Source organism: Copadichromis virginalis, linkage group LG12 (assembly GCF_057382275.1).
Source record: "Copadichromis virginalis isolate Kocher_CV1m ecotype Utaka linkage group LG12, C_Virginalis_male_GT1.1, whole genome shotgun sequence".
Lineage (NCBI taxonomy): Eukaryota > Metazoa > Chordata > Actinopteri > Cichliformes > Cichlidae > Copadichromis > Copadichromis virginalis.
Window position 1 is genome coordinate 29,807,148 of NC_140629.1, and position 18,560 is coordinate 29,825,707.

The 18,560-nt window shown below is 40.0% G+C and overlaps 4 protein-coding genes across 4 annotated transcripts; 3 read left to right on the forward strand and 1 right to left on the reverse strand.

Moving 5' to 3' along the window:
- Positions 1–24: 24 nt before the first annotated feature.
- ufd1l (ubiquitin recognition factor in ER associated degradation 1) lies at positions 25–4,453 on the forward strand. The gene is made up of 12 exons (XM_085475933.1): positions 25–194; positions 397–529; positions 1,467–1,499; positions 1,585–1,706; positions 2,037–2,167; positions 2,262–2,334; positions 2,449–2,517; positions 2,599–2,667; positions 2,741–2,791; positions 2,881–2,969; positions 3,658–3,742; positions 3,839–4,453. The coding sequence occupies exons 1-12, from the start codon at positions 192–194 to the stop codon at positions 3,911–3,913; spliced, it is 933 nt and encodes a 310-aa protein (XP_085332059.1). The 5' UTR covers positions 25–191; the 3' UTR covers positions 3,914–4,453.
- A 387-nt stretch (positions 4,454–4,840) lies between these two features.
- On the forward strand, positions 4,841–6,983 carry lg12h22orf39 (linkage group 12 C22orf39 homolog). Its single transcript, XM_085475935.1, has 3 exons — positions 4,841–4,925; positions 5,986–6,153; positions 6,252–6,983. The coding sequence occupies exons 1-3, from the start codon at positions 4,893–4,895 to the stop codon at positions 6,381–6,383; spliced, it is 333 nt and encodes a 110-aa protein (XP_085332061.1). The 5' UTR covers positions 4,841–4,892; the 3' UTR covers positions 6,384–6,983.
- Positions 6,949–10,122, reverse strand: mrpl40 (mitochondrial ribosomal protein L40). The gene is made up of 5 exons (XM_085475934.1): positions 9,927–10,122; positions 8,884–8,967; positions 8,535–8,690; positions 7,465–7,546; positions 6,949–7,348 (listed from the first exon to the last, which is right to left on the reverse strand). The coding sequence occupies exons 1-5, from the start codon at positions 9,986–9,988 to the stop codon at positions 7,121–7,123; spliced, it is 612 nt and encodes a 203-aa protein (XP_085332060.1). The 5' UTR covers positions 9,989–10,122; the 3' UTR covers positions 6,949–7,120.
- Positions 10,123–10,314: 192 nt separating this feature from the next.
- On the forward strand, positions 10,315–18,250 carry acaa2 (acetyl-CoA acyltransferase 2). Its single transcript, XM_085475932.1, has 10 exons — positions 10,315–10,454; positions 13,598–13,764; positions 13,860–13,988; positions 15,247–15,363; positions 15,457–15,604; positions 15,713–15,888; positions 16,149–16,278; positions 16,373–16,443; positions 17,100–17,254; positions 17,353–18,250. Exons 1-10 carry the CDS (start codon positions 10,439–10,441, stop codon positions 17,432–17,434), a joined length of 1,191 nt encoding a protein of 396 aa, XP_085332058.1. The 5' UTR covers positions 10,315–10,438; the 3' UTR covers positions 17,435–18,250.
- The last annotated feature ends 310 nt before the right edge of the window (positions 18,251–18,560 follow it).

Below are 18,560 nucleotides of genomic sequence, written 5' to 3' on the forward strand. Positions count from 1 at the left end.
GATCCGGAAATCCCATCACTAGTGGCCTTTTGCACATGCGTGGTATCGATCGGGTTTCCGGTACGGATCTGGTAGTGACTACAATTTCAGTTGTTTACAACGTTGGAAATTGTAAATTTTTCTGTAAATTAGAAAACTGAAGCAAACATCATTAAGCGGGCGTTTAGCAGCGAGGAACAGAAACAGTCAACATGGTGAGCACTGTGGTTTTTCTCGCCGGTGACGTTGTATCAAAACAAATCGTAGTTGCTCCAGTTTTAGTTAGCTAGCGGCTAGCAACAGGACTACAGCACAGCATAAAGATTCCCTGTCCTGAACAATTAAATTGTTATCTATTTGCTCTGAAGTATACACGTGACCTGAGTTTGACTGACAATCCTGATGTTTGTTCCACAGTTTTCCTTCCATGTGTTTGACCACCAGTTGGCCCGGGGCTTTCAGAACCGCTTCTCCACTCAGTACCGATGCTATTCGGTGTCCATGCTGGCTGGACCCAACGACCGCTCCGATGTTGAGAAAGGAGGCAAAAGTGAGTCTCATTAAAAGAATGGTCATGTTGGTTCAGACAGTCACTCAGTTCAAGGTTTCTGAACAAAAGATATTGAAGTACAGTATTTTCTCCCATACCACTCGTTCAAATCAAAGTATGTATGGGTGAAGAATTAAATGAAGACCTTAATCTTTGACCTTTGCAAATGCAGGATCTGGTGATTCTGTTTTGCTTGTTGGCATAGTTTGGGTCCACTGTTGCTTTTTAGAGGGAAAGGTCACTAGAAACCAATTTGCTCTGACTGATCACTTTTATCTTGTGATCAAACATTTTAATCCTGATGGGAGAAAATGAAACTCCCATCCTTAATCCTCAAGAGGTCACTATGAACATGTTGTTTTAGTTCAGTATGCTAGACAGTGCTCTCCACCATCAATATTAAAATATCAAAAAAGGGAATGTGTTTTGGAAGATTGGTGCATCATCAGTCCTCTACATTTCAGAGACTGGGGGAAATGAGTTTCCTTTGTAGGGTGTCTAGGCTCTCATTTAGAGATAAGGTGGGGAACTTAGTCATTGGGAAGGACCTCAGGGTAGGCCTTCTACTTCATCACATCAGTTTAGGTCGTTCATAGAGTTTGATGAGCAATGGTGTGATGTATGGCAGATTTACATGTAGCTAATTTTCTGCATTCACCACTGTATTGTGGGTGTAATCTGTGCCAACATCCACATGGTGTAACCAGCTCCCTTGTCCAAACATACATCCAGTACCGCAAACATATCTGAAGTTATTTAACTATTTATTGCTTTGTGGTACTTGTTAGAAAACACAACTGTAAAAAAAATATCCTCAAAATGTCCAAGTTTATGTTAGTATGTATAAGGTGAAAGTTACATATCATATTTCTTTATATTTATTTTATGAAAACACATATTTTCCTTAAAATAACTGTTATTTTTCTTTTCTTTTCAGTAATAATGCCACCTTCTGCTCTCGACCAGCTCAGTAAGCGCATGTTAATTCAAAACCTTCTTACTAAATGTCCTTTTTACATCCTGTTTTTAGCATTGCTCTATATTCCTCTGTTCAGGCAGGCTTAACATTACCTATCCAATGCTGTTCAAGCTGACCAACAAGAACTCAGACAGAATGACACACTGTGGTGTCCTGGAGTTTGTGGCAGACGAGGGAATCTGTTACCTGCCTCACTGGGTGAGAAACAGTAATGAGTGTCTCGTGTCAGCAGTGGAGGAGCACTTACATATTCTTCTTGTGTGGAAGTGGATAACAATGTTTTAGAAGTATGGGTTTAAAAATTCAAATTTGTTGGTATACTCCAGCTTCCTTCCACAGTGAAAGTATTTGCATGTTAGGTTAATTGGTGATTCTGGTTGTCTGTCTCTGTGTCTTAGCCCTGTGATGGTGACCTGTCTAGAGTGTACCCCGCCTTGCACTCTTTCCCCCATGACCTGATAGATGGATGGAAATAGAAAAAAAAAAAATAAGGCTGGAGTGACATTTGCTGTATTTTGTTCACTGCAGATGATGCAGAATCTCCTGTTAGAGGAAGGCGGTCTTGTTCAAGTGGAAAGTGTTAACCTCATGGTGGCCACTTACTCAAAGTTCCAGCCTCAGAGCCCCGACTTCCTGGACATTACAAACCCCAAGGCAGTGTAAGGAGTACAGGCTGAAATGTTTATTTCAACTTTAAATTTTTATTTTTTTGACACTTCATGTTTTAACATAAGTGGTTAACATTCATTACAGACTGGAGAACGCACTGAGAAACTTTGCATGCTTGACAACTGGTGATGTCATAGCCATTAACTACAACGAAAAGGTGAATCAGTTTCTTTAAGTCATTGTTGGGATTATATGTGACCAAGGGTTGTTCTTGGAGAGTTTCCTGGAAGATTAAACATAAAAATGCCATCTGGTAATCTGTGGGTTTCAGATATATGAGCTGCGAGTCATGGAGACCAAACCAGATAAAGCAGTATCCATCATCGAGTGTGATATGAATGTAAGATCCTGGACTTCACCACAGTCACAGTGAATTGTTCTGTTGCTTTATTCGCTCACGTGCTGTTACTTTGCTGTTCAGGTGGATTTTGATGCTCCCTTGGGTTACAAAGAGCCTGAACGACGGCCTAATCACCAGGATGAACCGACAGTAAGGAGCAAACCATCGTGGTAACTGTACGTTTTCTCCTTTGAACAGTGTAATAAAACTGTTTTTCTGACAGGAGGAAGAAACAGATCCCAGCAGTTACGCTGACATGGACACAGGCTTCAGAGTGAGTTCAAGTTAATGTGTACTTACTGCTACTAAAAGTACTTGAATAACATAATCTGATTTAATCTCTAATCTGTGCTTTATTTTCAGGCTTTCACCGGTTCTGGTAATCGTTTGGATGGTAAAACTAAAGGGATTGAACCCAGCCCTGCTCCCCTTGCCCCAAGTGACATTAAAAGGTGAAAAGATGTTGTTTCTTACACATTCCCATAAAAATAACTCAACTGTTAAGTGGCCTAACAGACAAGCTATTTTTACAGGGAATGTTACACCTTTATTTAACAGCGTATTGCAAATTGATGAGGAGAGGGATGACAGTCAACTCAAACTGCTGTTCAGTATATGAAAGCCCCCAAGCAGGAGCTATTATATCTATTAGGCTATGTTAGATATCTCAGACTTGAGTTGAGACATAGAATGTGACACCTTGAGGCACATGAGTTTGTCACGTGATATATTTAAATAAAGTTCTGAGCAGTTTATGTATTTTTTATGCTTCATAAAAACAGAGAGGAATACCGGATTTATGCTCTAAGGCAACTGGGTACCCTGGTCTTAACCCTGAAGCCTAAAGCCTGAACCATAACAGAATTGTCAGAAAATTCTTTGCTTACCTTTTTTTAAAAAAAAAAAAAAAAAATTGGAGTGGTTATTGAACTTTCTGAATGGTCCACACGGCGTTGCACATCTGTGGTGAGTCTTTGTCTCTACAAAGATGTACTGAACACCAACGAAGTATAAAATATAGCGATGTAACTATACATTGGTGTTGTCCCACATATTTTTTTAAAGCTGTGACAGCACACAGCCACACCACGCAGACAATGGTTTTCCAAGCTGTTGTGTGTCTAATGTTTCGTCACACAGAGGGATTCCCAACTATGACTTCAAAATTGGCAGGATTACCTTCATTCGAAACTCCAGACCTCTGCCCAGGAAAATTGTGGATGATGTAAGTAATGCAAACAGTTCTCTTTCCTGGCTATTTTTAAAGTCCTACATTTAGTTCTCAAGCCATATTTTTCAATTTTCTTCTGAATCTTCTCAGGATGATGCCATAAACAGATTCATCGCCTTCTCTGGACAAGGGCAGTCACTACGCAAGAAGGGCCGAAAACCTTGAAGAGTTACAAACGAGGAGTCTGACTCATGTGCACAGAGCTAGCTTATTCTTTTCACCTTCAGCAGCAAAGTAAAATATTGGTTTTCAGATGCGTTGGTTTTGCCCCTCTGCCCCTTTTTAAATGGAGGTTTTGCTGTTGATTATAGCGTGTAATTAAAAGTCTGACAGTAATATTTTGCTCAAAAGAATCTGAGCAGCCTAAAATACTGTCTGCTCTAATTTGGTATTCACAAATTCAGAGTGACTGATTTTCTGCCAATATCTTATCAAGAACATGAAAAAATGACAGCAAACATCTTTCTTATATCAGATTGAATGACCTCTGACTCTGCGCAGACCCATCTTTTCCATAATTCTTTTTTTATTTTTACAATCCACTTTAAAATGGCTGTTATCCACAATCCCAGTGTTACTGTAAAATGGGAGCTTTTTGTTTTGATTATACTAAGAAAATTTTTATGTTTGAGGGTTTTTTTCCAGACTTTTAGGAATTTTTTCTTTTGCTTTATTTATCAACAAATAAAATTGTTTTGAAATGAATTACACTCAGACCTATTTTTGAGGTATTATGCTCTTTCTGTGACATCACCTGAGTTGAGTATTTATATTCGAAGAAGATGATCATTGGATAAACTATTGGAATTGGTGAGTTTACATAAATGTGTAAAATAATGAATGGTTGAGCTCTCAATCAGCAAAAGTACCTACAAATTCAGATTTGAGAAAACCAACATTTTTATCGTTTCAGAAAAAATATTGTTGCAAATAATATATACTTTTAGTTCCAGTAAAAGCAGAATATCTTTAAACAAACTGTGAATTCACAATGACGTTCTTCAGCCATGCACACATTTTTTCGTTTTGATGCTTTGTGGCCTCGTGTATATTCAAAATAAGTGATACAGAAATGTGCCAAGAGCTTTTGTTGTGAAAAATAAAACCGGAAGAAGTACAGTTGCTAAAGCTGTCGCAGCTAGCGATGGACAGGGCTGTGGGAGAAATCGCATGGAGGGTAATTAAACCAGATATTAGGTTATTAATTTCGTTAATGATAACTTTTCCTTAGTTAATTTGATTTGCCTTGTTTATGAGAAGACTCAAAATAATCAAAGTCAAATCCTGATGACGTAGGTCGCAAGGTGATTAGCTTTAGATGCTAAACCGCAAATGTACCCTTCTGTACCATCTAGCAAAGTCAGACAAAGAAGATCCGAGGAGGCGACGTATATTTTTTTGATTCACGAAATGCACTAATATCTGGGCTTGCTGATCAAATTTAAAAACAGCATGTGTGTAGTTGGAAAGTCAAATGAGCCACTGACCAAACTGAGGGTCAGCCCATTCTTAATACGACCGCAGAGAGGCGCTGTTTAAATGTTGAACACTTCAGAGACTCAGGTTAAAACTCACCGGCCATTATATTGGGAACGTCATGCTTGTACTGGGTTGGACTCTCTTTGCCTTCGGACCTGCGTTAACACTTCGTGGCTCAGATTCAACAAGGTGTTGAAAACATTCTTTAGAGATTTCCAGTTTGGCACGACAGCATCACTCAGTTGCTGCTGACAGAGATGTGAGACGAACATCAATAAACTGCTCACCATAGCAGCCAAATGTTGCTGTAGAAATTTGAACTCATCAGATCAGGCAGTGTTTTTCCAGTTCTCTTTTGCGCTGCATAGGTGAACCTGTGCAAACTGTAGCCTCAGTTTCCTGTTCTTGGGGAGCGGCACTCAGTGTGGTCTTCTGTTGCTTCAAGGTTTGACATGCCGTGAATTTAGAGATGGTCTTCTGCATATCTTGGTGGTACTTTTGATAGTCACTGTTGATTTCCTGTCAGTTCGAGTCAGTGTGGCTATTCTCCTTTGACGTCAACAAGGTATTTTTGCTTAGAGAACTGCCCCTCACTGTATATTTCCTCCTTTTCAGTTGCTGCCAGTTGATTGGCTGATTATTTTATTAATAACAAGTAGTTAGACAGGCGTACCCAACAAAGTGTCTGATGTCAGTCACCAGAATCCCAACAGAAGTTTAAAATTTTATTCTGATTTTTGTTTGCTTTGTCGCCACAGCCACCACGGGCATGTGAAGACTACTGGAGCGAGTTTAGACACTGCAAAAGTTTTAAAAACTGGTTTCACCACTACTACACTTACGGTACCGTGCCATCCTGCCAGCAGTGGAAAGAGGACTACCATAACTGCAGAGAGTGGGAGAAACACAGAGGCACCGAGGCTAAGGTGGAACAGCAAGAAATTAAAATTTTAAAGTCCTAAACGGGTGACCTCTGTGATCCGCTCCAGGCTGTATAAATACACTCACTCTGTCTGTCTTGCAGGAGGCGTTGCGGAGAAGTGAGAAAATCAGAGTGGCAGAGCAAAGAAACTTCATTCCAGTGTGGCAGCTGAGGCAGGAGCCTCCTAGAGACTGGCACGTGCCACTGAACCAGGAGAAGCCTCAGGACTCCTGAACATCGAGTTTTGACAACATGCTTAGTTTCAGTTTAAGAGCCTGGACATTCTCATGATCACGAGATGTCATCAGTTGTATTCAGAGAACTGCTGTATGTAAAATGATATATATACAGTATGTCTAACAATGCTGGCAGCAGCTAGTGCTCAGCGATAAGGATTAGCTGTTTTATCAGTAAATATGATCCGTTTCCAGACAGGCTGGTGTCTCATAGGTACTAATTCTGCAAAGCTTGTGTAAACTTAAGCACAAAGACCGACTGCACTCAGAGAAAATTAGCTCTATATTATCCTTATGTTGACAGAATATATAGTCAGTACAGGTAATCAGTGATCTGCTTCATTCTCCTTGAAAAAGGTGAAGAGCCAGGTGTTTGCATGGTACCTGTAGGCCTATCTGTATTTGTCAGCTGCTCAGCAAATGAATTGACTTTAAGAAAGGTTAATGATGTAGGTATATGGGATGTTTAATCCTACTGAAAAATCGAGATGACAGAATTCAGAGTTGTGTAGCAGTTTTCTGCCTTATAACATGACATGTTCAAAAAGATTCTGAACACTGGATCAATAAAAAGATTTATTCCATTATTATAGACAAATATTAACGTGACACAAACTCACTGTAACTCTCACACAATGAACGACAATGAAGGAATAAAGACAGTGTGCTTAAAAGCTGCATTTTTGCTTAGTGAATAACAGACACACTAAACTACACACAGCTATTCCTCATTTATCACTGCGTGTAAACTTTAGTGATATCGTTGTATTTCCCATCAGGGGCGTCATAATTGGGTATTGCTGGCGTATATGCGGGACCTTCGTGAACAAAGGGAATAAGAAGCGGGTCAGGCTTCAGCGCTGCCCGGTACAGCTCCTCGGACTCCAGCTTCAGCTCCTCCAGTGCCTCCCTCTGTGCTTCCAAAGCCAGTTCAACAGCTTCCACTTCAGCCATGTGCTGCTTCTGCAAGAACAGCAGACAGATACAACCCACTAAGTGCATGAGATGTAGAGCCGGGGTCAGATGTAACATTTTCCATAAAAGCTTTAGTAACGCAGGTGCGATAGGTAAGTGGTAACCTGTTTGTATCGACACCACTCCTTCAGCAGCAGGGCTCGACCCTCACTTTCTTCAAATGACAGCCTTGGAGCAGTGCGTTCCCTTAGACAGAGAATTATGAACATCAAGTTAAAGGACTTAAAAGCCCTATATCCAAGAAAGGTATTCAAATGAGCAATTTAAAAGTTTCAAAGCTGTTTTAACGTCCCAGAGCTTCACTACAAAAAGACTGATAAAACCAACAACACATCAGATAACAATCACGTCTCAGAACTTCAGCCACCTTTTGCAAAGGCAATTTCTCTGCGAAAATGAGCTGTGGCTGAGGTGGTCGAACTGGTCATCTAGCAAAGCAGGCAAAGAAGTCTGTGATTCCTCCTGCCAGCAAAATGTTCTTGGCAAATTGCCCCAAATGCACCTATTGGAGTGTGTACGAATGATGAAAAATGCTTCGGGGTAGATAAAACTGCGTCTGATGGGTTAAATGAGACTTGTAGAATTGTAGTATAGTAGTATTTACATTATCTTGACATAAATAAGGTTTGTGTTAACACTCCTGGGGCATTATTGTCAAATCCATTCTTGACCAGTGAGATGTCATGAATAATAAAAATTCAAAAAAAGCACACAATAAGTGCTTTTGACTTTCTTTTTTTTCCATTTGTTTGTGTGATCCAACAAAGCTGATTTTAACACATGATATTAAAATAGTTCTTAACTCTGATGTGGAAAACAGAGTTGACATCAGCTCAGATTTTCTTCATTGGCTGTGGAGGACAGCGTTCTCAAAGGACGCCGTGGGCTGAGCCACGACACATTAATTTTACACCTTGGACTTATAGAGCTGCTTGATCTGTTGCCTGTTTATTTAGGAATAAAAACACATTTCTTTTCCCATCCATTGGTCTTAAAAAATGCCTCTGCATGCTTATGATGATCCATACCTGCCCAGTAGCTTTAGTTCATTTGCTGACAAGAAGAAATTTGAATGTGTGTTATCACACTGAGCACTATACATTAATGTTTCAATACAAATTTGACCTCATTATTTCAAACGACATTTATGCACATAGACTGAAATGAGCTCCACCTTGTTTCATCCAAGCATTTGGTTGGAGTGATGAAGTCCTCTATGGGTATAAGCTCTGGTGGAACTTTCTCCAGTTTCTTCAGCTTCTTTTTCAGACGCTCTCTCAACATCTGTTCCCTTCTCGGGTCCACTTTCTTCTTCTTTTTTGGCTCAGCTCTTGAATAACACAGATCAAACCTCTATGTTAATATATTCAGCCACAAGATAGAGCTTGCTGAGAAATACTGTTAGCACCACGAACCACCATAACATTGGTGGACTAAGTTGTTCAATTTAAAATATTGATGAAATGACAATTGTGGTAAACCTCGGTCATGACTTGGTTTGTGAGCCTGAGCCTGAATCATACCTCAGTGGAGCAGATGTCTTCAGGGTCATCACTGGTGCAAACCAAGGACTCTGTACAAGATGGTGATGTTCTCCGTACAGAGAGCTGCAAAATAGAGTACAGGTCATTTCTCAAGTTCTCATTTCTCTCAAGTTTGTGTATTCTTTGAAGAAGACAGTCTTAAGAGTGCTACTTTTTTCTTTTACTCCCAGTAAAAATCTTAACATCTTCATCTCTGCCACCTTCGGCTCAGTCGCCTGTCTTTTTATTGGTGCCACCCTCTAACTACCATCTTGTAAACTTTCCCTTTCACTTCTGTCACAAATCACCCCTGATGCTCATCGCCACTCTGCCTGCACTGTCTTCTTTATCTCTTTTGTGCACTGTCATTTGCTTTGGATGTTTAACCCCAGGTATTTAACCATCCACCGTCACAATTTTTGGCTCCTTTCAGCATCACGAGCACAGCTGTCTGCCTCTCACGTGTTCTGTCTTGCTTTTGACTTTCATTTCTCATCTATCAAAGCATACATTCACCTCTCCAGGCTCTCTACTTTTGGTACAGATCACAATATCGTCTGGAAATATTATGGTCCACAGAGACTACTCACTGATCTAATCTGTCCATCTTCATTGCAAACAAGAAGGGGCACAGAGCAGATCCCTGATGCTGATCCAGGTCCAACCCATCTGTCACTCCTACCGCACACTTCACCACTGCTTCTCTGTCCTCATGCATGTCCTGCACCACCCTCATACTTCTCTTGGCACCCCATCATATGCTTTATCTAGATGCACAAGTGCACAGTTCAACTCCTTCTGACCTTCTCTATACTTCTCCATCAACAGGCTCAAAGCAAACATCGCATCTGTACTCTTTCTCAGCATGAAACCATACTCTCAACAACTACATCCCTCTGTAGTCACAACAGCTCTGCTCATCACCCTTGTTATTGAAAATCGCTATAAGCACACTTCTTCTCCATTAAAGCACCGAATAACCTTAGCTATATTAGCTCCACGCAGCTAACGCACTTCGTTCACATCGTACATCAATCACTCACCTCGACGGCATGGCCTGCCGCGATAAAACCCTGCAAAGACATCGCGAAAGAGCCAAAGACATGTTTTAATTACGTTTCTGTTTCCTCCTTTAACTCAGTTTTGGGTCCAGGACAACAAAAATTCACATGTCGTCCCCTGGAGTGACAGCCCCCCCACACACGTCGCTGAAAGATGACGTTTCAAACAAGCGGCCGCACACTTCAACGTGCGCACTTTCGCTTATTTAAAAATCCTGGAAATAAAATCAAAGACAGATATTGGGTATATTATAATCCGTTAATATATTACTTAATAAAACAATAAGATAAACAGTAAAAAAAATTGTAACATTGCGTTGTGTAGATATTTATGTGTAGATATTTTGTTGAATCTTCATGGAGGAGTAAAACGTTACCGGGCTGCAGTATTTGGGGGAAAGGTCACAGTGGTCCGAGGCTTTTATATGCTCCACGCAGCGAGATATCAGCCTAAAACTTTGATCCGGTCATCGCTGGATTGTTGAGTCTGCGCCATGGCACTTCTCAGAGGTAAACAAACACCATTCATTTCATTTCAGCAGTAAGACTGCTGGGACGGGATTTTCTGATGGGGCGTTTGAAAGTATCTGGGTCACACTGCTGTGCAACAGCGCTTTAAAAATCTACCTTTTTATTTATTTTATATGCAAAGAAGTCTCGTTTCCACATAATTTAACTGCAATGTAGGCGAAAGGTGACAAGATGGTGGCAGTATTATTTAAACAGCTGCTCCTTGCTGCTACTCAACTCAAAGCTGTAAATATGTATTTGAACATTTAATCAGAAACCTTTCACAACTTTGAGGACACCAGTTTGCTTTTGTTATGCCCACACTTTTTTGGTTTAGAAAATTACAGCTTTCAGCTGTAATATTCATGTGTGCGAATATTATAGCTATAAGTATATGCTATAGCATATGCTGTGATGCATTTACTTAAGCGAAGGTGAAACCGTGCTTTAAATCTGTTTTAATTATATGTTTAATAGATTACAAATATACATTTGTGCCTCATACATTAGTTAATTTGCATTATTGTGTTTCCTGATTTTGCTATTCATATTTCTCCATATTATGTGTTTATATATGATCGAGGACAGAACATCAAAAAAGTTGGGTAACAGTATTTAATTTGAGTTATTCTTCATATGGCAATTACATCATGAATATGGAGTAAATGTTTAAAGAAATTATCTATAAGGACTTTGGATTACTGGTCATTGAGCCATTTTATATGCATCATATCAGCAGCTCCCAACATTTTTTTCCCCATCTTACATGCACAGCCATTCAATCACTCCCTTGAGTTATTATTCCGTTTAAACACTAAGTAATTATCCACAAAAGTATTGCTAACCAAAGAGTTTCAACAGCTTGTCACTACTGTTGTCTAATGAATCACTTATGCAGTCCTCTTTAATACTTTCTGCTGCAAATTCATTACGTTTAGTTTATGTTTAACTTTTCTGCTTAAACCTATCAATTTAAAAAATGTAAACAAAATGACTAGTCAGAAAAGCTTTATAGTGGATTTATAAATAAATACAATTTTATTGATTCACAAATCTCTGCGCTCTTCTGTGAGTTTGGTCCAGTGCCCCCATTCAGAGTGGAGGGAACATATTACTCAACATTAAACAGACTCCAGCTGTATGCGTCAGGTGTTACTATAATATTTGCAAACTCGATTCCAGGTCAAAGCATCCTGCGTTTCCTGACACGTAGCAGACATTAGTCGATAGTTCAGTGTCCCTCTAAAACTGAAAAAGGTCCCTCAGTGCAACATTTCAAAATAGAGATCATTCCTATTAAGGTACTGTGAACTTTAAACCAATTTTTTTTCCCTCTCAAAAATGTTGCTGTGACTTTCAGATAAATTTTTGGCAGATTATCAATCAGGCCCCAAATGCAGAAACAGGGAATTTAAAAAAAGAAAAACAAAGAATTGCCAAAGTAGCTCCTGAAAACCTGCTTCAGATTAGAGGACAGGTATGAAATGAAATGGCATCACTATTCCTGGAAGATTTCTCAGATCCCTGTGTGCAGATGGGTCTAAATTCCGAGTTTCAGTTTATTCCAAATTTGAATTCTGTTTAAATTTACTCTTTACTTGCTTTCAGACTGTTAAAACCTCACCCGGGCTCCAGCTGTAGTAAGTAAATATTACCTTGAATTAATGTTTCAGAGACAGTTTTAGATTTTCTTTCAGCTGCTGCTTCAGAGGCATTTAGTCTGAGAGCAAGTTAAAATGAAAGAAACAGAATTCAAACGTAGGCTTTCTCTAGATACAAATTTGAAATGCACTTAGCAAGTAGGCGACAAATAGGCGAACTGTTTTAGAATCATTCATTACTATAAAACAAATGTTCTACATGCAAGAATAAGTTACCAGTAGCCAACATGAAGAAATAACAAAGTTGCATCTAATAATTTATATTTCTTACTGATCCACATGGAAATGGATCACATCTTGGAGAAGCTCGCGGCTCTCCAACGGGAGATTGAGAGACCAGTGTTGGACTGTTAGAACAGCTTTGAAATTCATATGAGTTGTTCGCACTAAAGTAAAAACCACCATCACTTCATGCAGATACCCCTTTGGCGCCAGCTGCGGTCTCAAGGCTGGAGCTGAACAACAACACCTTGATAACGACTGTGTTTAGACTGTTCTTCCCATTCTATGCAAGGCCACCTGGGTTGGCTGGTAGACTGTTTACTTAACCTGGCAGGGCGAAGGACACTGTGTCAGCTGAACTCTGGACACGCACACACATACATATACACTAATGTGCACACACTCATCCCCCTCCCTTTCCAAACGCCTTCGACGCTTGTTCCCTCCTGGGGAACACGGCGGGTCTGAGCCCGCGCTGGAATGGTAGCGTTGGACAGGATGGCTGCTGTGTTTGCTTCGGATTACTCCTCACCCCCCACCCGACCCTGTGACTTGTCACGTGTTCCACAATGTTGTGCTGTGGACATTTATGTGCTTTTATGTGCAGAGGAGTTTTTTTGCTTCCTGTTCTCATGCTGTCCTCCCAGGAGCCCAGCATGAGTAGAGGTCTCTTTTTTTCCTCTTGTACTTTCCCATTGTAGTGTATATTTCAGTGTTTTTTCTGTAACACTACTGATCTCCGACCTGTATCCCCATGTGATGTCTGTGTTGTGTGTGTAAGGTCGGGGCGGGGGGTCCCATTTCACTGCAGGGCAACCTGCACGTGGTGAATAAAGCCTTGATTGATTTATTGATTGATTGATTGATTGAAACAGAAGGACCAGGTTTCAGGAATGATGAGCAGCAAATAGAAACACGGGGAAGACCATGGCTACATGTACTCATCATAAAACTAAACATCAGAAAATACAAATAACAAATCCATACACAGCAATGAAGCAATAAATCAAAGTCACTGTCAGGAAATAAAAAACAGAAACATTATAGGAGAAAACCTAAACAGGAACTTTAATTTGAATACATCAACAAAGAATTGAAAACAAGAAATCAGGCGCAGCTTTATTTCAACACCCTGTAAATCATGTCGCTTTAGTGCTAATTATCCCTTCACAAATCTTCTCTCTCTGTTCGTGCTACAATCTGGCTGTAGCTCAGTGGTGGGTGGTGTTAACTCCAAACTAAAATGCTCTTTTTTCCTAGGTGTATTTATTGTAGCTGCCAAGCGTACTCCATTTGGTACCTATGGTGGAGTACTGAAGGATCACAGTGCAACAGACTTGGCTGAACATGCAGCCAAAGCTGCCCTCGCTGCAGGGGGTGTGGTCCCAGAGCTTGTAAACAGCATCATCATGGGAAATGTCATGCAGGTACTGATCACACATACAACACTGAAAGGATTCATTATAAATGATCTGACTATTGTATCTTACATTTTGTTTCTGATCCATTTCCCTACGTTCAGAGCTCAGCTGATGCACCCTACATTGCTCGTCATGTGGGTCTGAGGTGTGGCGTACCCATCCCAGTGCCCGCTCTCACCGTGAACAGACTGTGTGGATCTGGTTTCCAGTCCATCATTAATGGCGCTCAGGTAAGCACTAAACTAACGAAAATAAATCTATCAGACCCATAAAAGAGGAATTAGCCAAAGCAGAAAACAGTGTATTGAATGTTTTCCTATCAACATACAAACAAGGAAATAGATTTTAAAAAGTAATAACAGTGACACTACGAAGACAAACGGGAAAGTGAAGCCAAAATAGCAGAAGAATGGAAAGGTCAGAGTGGAAAACTGCAGTTTCACGTATGTGGACGGAATTTGGGTGGAAAAATGCAAAGTTTTTTTAATTACAGAAAGACATTAAGGTGTAGGAACAAATTGTTGGAGGTTTGGTGGATCATCAGTAGCTTATCATTACCATTTCCTTTGGGAATGTCCAGAACTTTAAAACTATTTTGGAGTGAAATCCACAAACATTTGAGTGCTGGTTGACGTGGTGAGTTAGTGAGATCCTCAGTACAGCACATTCAAACTAAGGAAGAGAAATACTTAATGAGAGTACTACTTTTTGCGGGGAAAAGAAGCTCTGCAGCTTCTCTGTAAGGAGAAGAGTGAGTAAGATAAAGCAAAATGTAAGAGGTGGTTTCACATCAGCCCGGTTTTATGATAACTCCAGGAATCTATCGTATACGTTTCTTACTAGGAGTAGAGATAAGTGAAGTTGGAGGGTGGGGCACTGGTTGTGGACAGGCAGGTAACACGAGATGGAAAGGAATCCTTGTGGTGAATGCTTGTTTGAAGGTAGCAGGTGAGCAAGCTTAGGGAAGCCTTTTATTCAGCACACAATCACAGAGACACAGAGTTGAGAACACTGGAAAAACTCAGTAGGCATAACCAAAAACAAGCCTGTCTACTACTTTATGATGGCAAACATTTCAGGTGCCCCTTAAATACCAGCCACTGATGAGACCAATGAGCCACTGGTGTGCTCAGTGAGCAGCAGGAACCCGTGCTCTACCCATAGGGCACAGCCTGCATAACCCATCCAAGACCAGAGAAAGACAGAAACGACCCAAAAACAACAACCCAGTGCTGCACTATGACAACTGAAATTCATTGGATGAATTATATGCTGATGTATTTTCGTTCTGTACTGTATCTCCCCAAATGAAAAGGAAGATTAAAAGTTTCTGATCTTTTCCTGTCATGTATATAAGTGGAAAGTAATTGAAGTGATATTTTTAAGTCAGCAATGTGTGCAAAAACCATCAGTAAAATGATCATTATGTATCTTACCCTTTTTCTGCTGGTCTAAAAACAAAAAACCTGTTCCCCTTTGTGTTTGTAGGAGATTTGTCTCAGGGATTCAGAGGTGGTCCTGTGTGGAGGTTCAGAGAGTATGAGCCAGGCTCCCTATGCTGTCCGTAACATCCGATTTGGTACAAAGTTTGGCGTCGATCTGAAGGTTGGTAGATCAGATCTGTGAACACTTGATATAAATGTACATCACCATAACTACAATGATTTGGTATTAAACCTGCCTTCATCTGCCTACCAGCTAGAGGATACCTTGTGGTCGGGGCTGACTGACCTGCATATTAAAACCCCGATGGGCATCACAGCAGAAAACCTGGCAGAGAAATACCAGATCACCCGAGAGGACTGTGACAACTACGCACATAAGACTCAACAAAGGTGGAAGGCAGGTAAGGCAGACCCTGTTTTTTGATTTCTTTTCATGGTCTGCCTTTTAATTCACCCTCATACTCAGTTACTGTTTTAAACTCTAAGCTTTTACTGCTTTCTGTTTACAGCTCATGAGGGTGGTTATTTCACAGCAGAAATTGCTCCCATTGAGGTGAAAGCTAAGAAAGGCAAAGTGCCCATGACTCATGATGAGCACCCTCGGCCTCAGACCACTCTGGAACAGATGGCCAAACTACCTCCTGTCTTTAAGAAGGGAGGAACCGTTACTGCTGCTAACGCTTCAGTGAGTTTATGCTAGAGGTGCCGACTGTTCTCAACAATCTGACATGATCGGGTTTTCTTAGTCTAAGTAAGACGGTCCGTGGTCACTGGGAAAAACAGACCACCTTTTTTTTTTTAATGCATTCGAGTCCCTTTTGTATTGTGTGATATCACTCCAGCATGTTTTTGTACACTCACACTTAAAATACATTTAAATATAGTTCATTATAAATTTTATCCAACCTCCTCTTTCCTGATTGTACCTATTATTTCTATCCCCAGGGTGTATCTGATGGTGCTGCTGCTTTGGTGATTTCAAGTGAGGATGCTCTGAAGGAACACAAGCTCACTCCTCTGGCCAGAATTGTGGCCTATCACGTGTCAGGCTGTGACCCAAGCATTATGGGAATAGGTTAGCAACACTGCTCTCTTAAAGGTATAATCTGGGCACCTTTGGATTAAAAGTAATGATTACCTAACCTTTCTTTTTACTTTATTTATTTTAGGTCCTGTTCCAGCAATCACGGGAGCACTTAAGAAAGCTGGTCTGACTCTCAAAGACATGGATCTTGCGGAGGTTTGTTCCCATACAGTGAAACAAATACTTACATGCTTTTTTGTCATATACAAAGCAGTAATGCAACAACTTAAAAATACTCCATTATAATTAATTAAGGAAACTGAAAATAATATGTTGGTGAAAGTGCACACAGCTGTTTTTGCCTGCTTCCTTATTGACAAGAGGTCACCAGCACATGTTTGATTTGTGTCTCTTCCTGCCGCAGCCACAAAGAGATCTGTGTCTCTTCCTGGGTTTGAACCAGAATCTTTCATTTGTTAGGCAAATATATAAACCACTATTATGAGTAAAATTTACATAACAACAGTTAGGCCCGTATGTATTTGGGCAGTCACATATTCTTTGTAGTTTTGCCTTTGTACAATGGATTTGAAATCAAACCATTAAGTTGTGATTAAATGTTGACATTAGACATTGAGCTATAAAACCCCACATAATCCCACACTTTCAGAGGCTTGAAATTCATTGGACAAACTAACATCATTTAAACTAATTATTATTTTTTAATACTCAAATATTACTTTAATATTAATATTTTTTAATACTTGAAAGTTGCTTTTTTAAAATATAACAGCAACCAGCCTGTTGTGATTTATGGTGTTTGTGATTTATTTAGGAAGTGAATACTCAGGTGTTTTTGTTGTTTTGCACAGGTCAATGAGGCTTTTGCTTCTCAGTATCTGGCTGTTTCCAAGGCTCTAGGACTCGACCCGGAGAAAAGCAATGTTAACGGTGGAGCTATTGCCATCGGACATCCTCTCGGTGCTTCTGGAGCTCGCATCACTGCTCACCTGGTGCATGAGCTCAGGTAGCGTAGTCATTTAATAGTGCACGGTATCTTATATAATGAGAAGTGTTCTGCACGTTATTTAAAGTGACTTTGAATAATTATTTACTTTCTGACAGGCGGCGAGGAGGCAAGTATGCCATCGGGTCTGCCTGTATTGGCGGTGGTCAGGGTATCGCCATCATCATTGAAAAATGCTGAGAGAAGAACCTGCCAGCTGCTAGGTTTCCTGCAGAAGAATGACCTACACTCAACCCCACAGTCCGCTAATGCTAAATAAAATGCAAATGATACATTGTAAAAGGGATATTTTCCCACATTTTCACATCAGAACATGTGTGCTAAATGTTTCATTCTTGAGTTGGCTTGGAAGTCCAGTAAAGACTGAGTGCTAATTGCTCACTGACATGCCTGTTCCTGTTTCACATAAGTGCAAAAGACTTTTCAAGCACGTGCCTAAAATGATGGTACAGTGTGCAGCATATAATAACAGTGAAGTTTGTGGTACGACAGAGTGAGACTTGATGGAACTGGAATTTGCCTTAATAGCAGAGAGATTGAGAACATGTTAAGTTTTAATGCTAGAAAATTACCTGTGATGGCTCCAGCAAAAAATGATTTCGTACTTCTGTGTCAGAGAATCTCAAATTAAAAGAAAGAAAGAAAAAATGTGTTTTCATGATCAGTCTTTTATTGCAGCTGCAACTTTTTTTCAAACCCATTGGTGTCAAGGGCAATGTTCCCTCTAATTTTTCATGTGTCGAACACACAAACTCCCTGAGCGGTCCCTTGGACCACTGTGAGCAACAGCAGACGTGTGCACTGTGGTCACGCTAGCATCAAATACATCCAAGTCACATGGTTTATTAAAATAATCAAATTACAGCATTCACATTTAAGTTAGACTACTTTTAATTAACTGCTTTAGCCCACTTACAGTGAAGATTTAAAAAAATCATGTTCATGACCTGTGTAGTATGTTAACACTATTGGAAATAAAAATAACTTGGACCCCAATTTTGAAAACGTGTTTTTTAAAAACAAAAAAAGAAGTTTTACAGCTTTGGGGTTTTTTTGTTTTTATAAAGCTCTGACTGGTATTATGAGTATAAGTCTGTGGTCTGGGAGAGAGTCCTGTAACTCTCTGTCTGCAAAATACAGTATATAATGACCAATGTTGGGCAATTAATTATATAGTTACTTCTTCAAAAAAGTAACTGAGTTTTGCAAAAAACAAAGCTTTTTGCAGCTGTTTACCTAAAAATGCAGCCGAGGCAGTTTTTTAAATAAACATTTCACACTATTTACAGAACAATCAGCTGTTCTG